Source organism: Quercus suber, unplaced genomic scaffold, assembly GCF_002906115.3.
Source record: "Quercus suber isolate HL8 unplaced genomic scaffold, Cork oak 2.0 scaffold_358, whole genome shotgun sequence".
NCBI classification, from domain to species: Eukaryota; Viridiplantae; Streptophyta; class Magnoliopsida; order Fagales; family Fagaceae; genus Quercus; species Quercus suber.
In genome coordinates, this window is record NW_027069810.1 from 27,807 (window position 1) to 34,415 (window position 6,609).

General features: G+C 35.7%; 1 protein-coding gene across 1 annotated transcript; it reads left to right on the plus strand.

Moving 5' to 3' along the window:
* Positions 1-2,860: 2,860 nt before the first annotated feature.
* LOC111994480 (uncharacterized) lies at positions 2,861-5,797 on the plus strand. Its single transcript, XM_024026368.2, has one exon. The coding sequence runs from the start codon at positions 2,861-2,863 to the stop codon at positions 5,795-5,797; it is 2,937 nt and encodes a 978-aa protein (XP_023882136.2).
* Positions 5,798-6,609: the final 812 nt, after the last annotated feature.

Below are 6,609 nucleotides of genomic sequence, written 5' to 3' on the forward strand. Positions count from 1 at the left end.
GCTTTATTCCATTAAACTATACCATTTTTACACTCATTCCTCTAATCTATGATAATGCAATACACACTTACTTTCCTAAATTATTAACAGCCTACTCATAGAATGAAGTGCAAAGTATTACATGGATAAATTGTTTTTGTTTTTTGTTTTCCAAAACTTGTTTTTAAGAATAAAATCAAAAAATAACTTTCTTATGTTTTCAAAGTCAAAAATTTGTTTGTTTAGTTGAAAAGGAAAAACACCATACAAAAAAAGTTCCCATTTCATTATTTTTGGCATCCATTATAACATAAGCACAGAAGAAAAAATAAATAAATGGAAGATGAGGGAAAATCCGAAGTTCTGGTATTGATGGGTTTAAGTCCCTTCCAACGAGATTAATATATATATATATATATATATATGGGTTCATTGAGTTGGTCTAGAGACAATGTACTCACTAATGTATTAAGTTATAACATACACCATGATCAAACCAATATTTAAATTACTGGAGTACCTCTTTTCTTTTGTTCTTTGAGAATATGTTAATTGCTTGTCTAAATAAAAAAATCCATTAGCAAATGTCAAAACAAGTGATTCTCCCATTAGCAAGTAGAATTGGCAAACCCACACATAAAACCTTAAGGCCGCCACTTCCAAAAGCTACTGCCACATTAGATAAAACATAAGCAACAACGTGAGCTTCTAGCAAGGCAAACATATATCAATAGCAAATTCTTGGTGCCAAAAAGCAAACAAATCACACCTCAATTTGGCTAATTTATGCCACCAAAAGTAAATTGAGGCCCCTGTAACCTATCAAAGTCAGCAATGAGCAGAGGTGGTCCTCTTCTTTAAGATTGCTTAGTAACACAAAGTGGTGTGCAAAAATAACCAGTCCTCATGTGAGACAAGGGAAAAAAATGCTAAAATTCCTTATTTTGCTTCTAATGGGGTTCGAACTGAGGCACTGATTCATTAATTGTGGGTTTCAAGCTGTTTTCTCCGTGTTTTTATAGAGCTTGAAATTGAAAACAGATATGCATGTCTTCTATTTCCTTTGTATTTTGAGAATTGAAAACTATTTTTGTTTTCAGCTTATTTTTAGTTACCAAACAAGTTTTTTGGGTAAGAAAATAGAAAACTATTCTTAAGAATAGAAAACAGGGGAAAAAAAAACAATTAACAAACATACCCTAAGTGTGTACTTTTATAGTTTATGGGGCAAGTATTACATAAGTAATAGTTTAGGGGGGTAAATGTCCATTCTCGTAGTTTATAGGGTTAAATGTAAAAGATGTATAGTTTAGGGGATAAAAGTGTAATTTTTTTCCCTTCAACCATGTGGTAGCTAGTAACTAGGGCTATAAATAAACCAAGCTAATCATGAACAACTCAGGCTTGGCTTGATAAAAAAAATCTTGTTCGTGTTTGTTTTTTTATAAATAAGTCAAGTTTGAGTCTTAGTTTTAGGCTTATTTACGAAACAAGCCAAGCCCAAGCAAAAAAATTTGTTCACGAACATGCTCGTGAGCTATAAAGCTTGATACAAAACAATTCAAGTATAGACTCAATTATAAGACCGCTACCTATTGGCTTAATTTTTTTGATTCCCTCTAAACTGACCAAATACCACTTTAGACTTTAGTCACATTTAAAAATAAATTAATTAATTAAGTAGGTTACATGTAATCCTTCCCCATCAATCATTTATTGTAAAGTTATGACACATGTTAGTATTTTCCCATTCATAATAGTTACAAACAAGTATTTTTCTAGTTCTTCACTATCTAACGTAAATGTAAAAATTGTATTTTGAACAATTACTGAAGTTGTAAACAAGAAATGATGAATGAGAATGGATTTAATTATGTAAATTTTTAACTCGCTAATCATAAGTAAGACTAGACGCATGATAAAATGAGTAAACTATTTATTTTCTTTTTAATTTTAAAGATTTAAGCATTTAATAATGTAATTTTCTTAGATCTCAAGCCTAAAAGCTTTGATCTTGAGTTTAGCTTGATATTAAGTTTGAGCTTGGCTTGACTAATTTATTACAAACAAGTATTTTTCTAGTTCTTCACTATCTAACGTAAATGTAAAAATTGTATTTTGAACAATTACTGAAGTTGTAAACAAGAAATGATGAATGAGAATGGATTTAATTATGTAAATTTTTAACTCGCTAATCATAAGTAAGACTAGACGCATGATAAAATGAGTAAACTATTTATTTTCTTTTTAATTTTAAAGATTTAAGCATTTAATAATGTAATTTTCTTAGATCTCAAGCCTAAAAGCTTTGATCTTGAGTTTAGCTTGATATTAAGTTTGAGCTTGGCTTGACTAATTTATTAAGCCAAGCCAAGCCAAATTCAAACTTTTTGGCTTTCTCATGAGTTGAAACTCAAATATTATTTTCAAGTTTATCACAAGCTTGAGCCAAGGTTGAGCTTTTGACTTTTCTTGACAAACCAAGCTTGAATATGCACTACTCGACAAAGTTCGGCTCGTTTATCACCCTACAATAATAGCCTAGTAAACTATGAGATGAGTTTTATTTATTTATTTATTTATTATTTAAAATCATTTTATAACGCATCAAACATTTGAAACTGTTCTTTTAAGTATTTTTAAGAATGAAACTAGACACCAAAATACAAATGTTTTCAAATGAAAACATCAATGCTTCAAAACTCTATACCTAATAAATCACCTTCTTTTTTCTTTTTTCTTTTTTAACTTGAATTCCTAATAAATCAGCAAACACTCAGAGGTAGCCTGTAGAGAGCTATAATATATATATATATATATATATATGACAAAACCCAATTTATTTATATAAAACTTAGGAGTTCACCGCCAACTCACCCAAATGGACTCTTCAATTTCAATTTCATTTCCCAAATCCCAAATAAACCCTTCAAAACCCCACAAATCCCCAATCACTCCCTTCCTCTTCTTATTCCTCCTCCTCACCACGTCCACCGCCGCCGCCGTCGCCGCTTTGAGACCAAGCCGAAATCCGAAACCCAAAGTCCCCTACGCCCAGTACTGCAACGACGTCGTTCCCAAGCCCCCTTTATCCTCCCACTCCCACAACTTCTCCACCTCCCACTCCGATTTCCTCCCCTTCCGATTCGGATATTTCTCCGGCGGCGGCGACCGAATTTTCAACCGAACCGGATCCGATACCCTGAAATCTCTCTCCCTCAGCTCCTTATATTCCCAAAAGACCGCTTCTGATGGCGTTCTCAAGGTCAGAGCATCGCTGTATATCCGAAACCCGGTCGTGTACTCTGTTTTCGGCAGGCCTAAATATCGGAGCTTGCTACGTATTAGGTATCGGGGACCGAGAGGGTTCGGTCGGTTTGACGATGTGGTTTTTTCGCTTAAAGGGTATTGGTCAGAATCTACTGGAAAGCTCTGTATGGTTGGATCGGGGTCGAGGTACTTTGATTTGAAGCATTTTGAAGTTGTTCTTAAGCTTAACTATCCTAAGAATTCTAGTATTTATGGTAGTTTAATTGGTGGTACATTAGAGAGCTTGAATGTTAAGGAGGGTGATTCTAAATCTGATTACTTTGAACCAATTAAGATATTGGGTTTGTCTCAGAATCCCAACTATGAATATTCATTGGTTGAAAAATTGAGTGGGAGTGATTGTTTGAGTGGAAATGGTGGGAGAGATAATAATACCAACAGTACTAACACTAATACTAATTTGTCTCTAAGCAAAGTGGACGGTGGTGTTTGTTTCGTGCTCAATGGACGGACTAGTGTTTATGAATTGGAATATGGGAGTGATTGTGGTAATGTGAATTGCAACCCTTTTGGTGGGAGTATTGGGTATTTGCCTGATAGGATTGTTTATCAGGGGCTTCGGTGTGAGCAACGCAGAAAGATGCAGATGTTGTTGGGTTTTCCCAACTCTAGTTATAGTGGTAGTGGTACTCAATTTCCTTTTGATCCTAATGCGACTTTGATTGCTGAGGGCGCTTGGGATGATACAGAGAATCGGTTTTGTGGTGTTGCGTGCAGAATTTTGAATGTTTCGGAGTCTTGGGCTAATGCTTTTGTTGGAGATTGCTCGATTGGTTTTACTTTGAGATTTCCTGCAGTTATGTCATTAAGGAATCAGAGTAGTGTTGTGGGGGAAATTTGGAGCAAGAAGGATGTGAATGATTCAGGTTACTTTGGAAAAATTGGGTTTCAGAGTTATTGGGAAAGATCGATTGACCCTCAAGGTCTTAAATATGAGTATACTGAGATTGAGGCTGTAAGAAAGTCTTGTGCACAAGGGAAGACTGTTAGGGGCAAGGGAAAGTCATATCCTGATGGGTATTCAACCGACATGAGATTTGATATGTCGGTGAGAAACAATGATGGAAAAGTAGCACAAGGTTACTCATCACCACTATTTGTGGGAGATTCACTTTATGCACGACAGTATTTTGGACGGCCACTTGTGCTGGCAGTGCCGAGAATGACAGAGCCTGCTGCAGTTCAGCTGACAAGCAACCATAGCAGAATGCTGAATATAAGTTACAAGATGAGCTTCAGACCTCCACCTGATTTTAGATTTGGTGGTGATGCTTCATCCAAAGTTCTTATTTCTGCTGAAGGAATATATGATAGAGATACTGGTTTCCTGTGCATGATAGGATGTTGGCATCTTCAACCAAACAATCAAAATTTGATTAAAAATGGTTCATTGGACTGTGAAGTAAGGATTAATGTTCAATTTCCTCCGTTTAATGCAGAGCGTGGTGAAATTGTCAAGGGAACTATTGAAAGCACACGAGCAAAGTCAGATCCTCTTTACTTTGAAAGTCTTCAATTTTCTTCAAATTCAATAACCACTACCCAAGCTAAAGAATCCATTTGGAGAATGGACCTCGAGATTACCATGGTTTTGATATCTAATACTCTGGCATGTGTTTTTGTTGGCTTGCAGCATTTTTACGTGAAAAAGCAGCCACATGTTCTTCCCTTCATTTCCATTGTGATGCTCATTGTTCTTACGCTGGGACACATGATACCCCTGCTGTTGAACTTTGAAGCCTTGTTTGTGGCTAACCATAACCCAACAAATTTTTTTCTTGGGAGTGGTGGATGGCTTGAAGTGAATGAAGTAATAGTAAGGGTGATAACAATGGTAGCTTTCCTTTTGCAGTTACGACTTCTCCAACTGACTTGGTCTGCAAGAAAAGGCGATGGAAGCCAGAAGGGGTTGTGGGATTCTGATAGAAAGGTTCTATATGTGACTTTACCAATGTATATAGCTGTTGGTTTTATTGCTTGGTTTGTGCACCAATGGAAGAATTCTTACCAGAGGCCATTAGGGTCATTTCGAGAACCACAACTCAAGGGTTATCACCTGCATGCTCTCCAGCTGCTATCCTACCAGCAGCATTCTTTCTGGGAGGACCTCAAATCTTATGCTGGTTTGCTCTTAAATGGTTTTCTACTCCCACAAATATTGTTCAACCTTTTCTTTAACTCAGGTGAAAAGGCTCTTGCCTCTTCCTTTTACGTTGGAACCACCATTGTTCGGCTAATGCCCCATGCTTATGATCTTTACAGGGCTCACAGTTCTACATGGTACCTTGATTTATCATACATTTATGCAAACCATAGAATGGATTTTTATTCCACTGCATGGGACATCATCATCCCTTGTGGTGGTCTGCTATTTGCTGTGCTCATGTTCTTGCAGCAACGATTTGGGGGCCGTTGCATTCTTCCCAAGAGGTTTAGAGAGAGCTCTGTTTACGAGAAAGTACCTGTTATTAGCAATGACGAATTGTAAGGGAAGTTATTCAATTAATACTTTTACAAGATTTGTGAATTTGAGCATTGGGAGATTCCAGTTCCTGCAATTCCAATATAATGATCCAGCTCCAGCAAATGATAGGACCATAAAGGAATTGGACTTCTCGTTTGCCCCAAGTAGGTATAACCTTTGGACTCTCATTCGTTTCCTTACACAATCGATGAAAAACAAAAATGATGAAAAAAAAAAAAAAAAAAAATATCAAAATACAAGAAAATTACCACAAATATAGTAACCTACCAATAGGTCAAGCTATTATCAATTTCATGAGTTTTTTTTTTTTTTTTTAAATTAATTTATTTATTTTTAAAATCAATTTAATGAATTTATTTAATTTAAAATAGAAGATAGATTTGAACTCTATCACATTCACTTCATAATTATTATCATTTTTGGGTAAGAAGGAGGTTTATATATAGAGTAAAACCAGTATATCAGATTTGTCCAAGAGACACCAGTGAAAGGTGTCTAGTTACAAGAACTAAAGGGCACTCACATAAAGTCCCTATACACAAAAAGTCTCATACATATTTACAGAACACAAACGACGGACAATCAGAAAACATTTCCAAAAGGCTAGCTTGCGCCTCCACTTCTTTGCGAGGCCATTTGCTACAGAGTTTGCTTCATAGTATATGTGGTGTGATGTGGACCACCTAGTCCTTACTGAGGAGCATCTTGCAATCAGAAATTATGGAAAACAATTTCGGAGCCAAGTTCCCAAAAGAAGTTAGACATGTAAGAACAAAAGTGGAATCAACATTAACATTTAAAAATTTAACACCCAT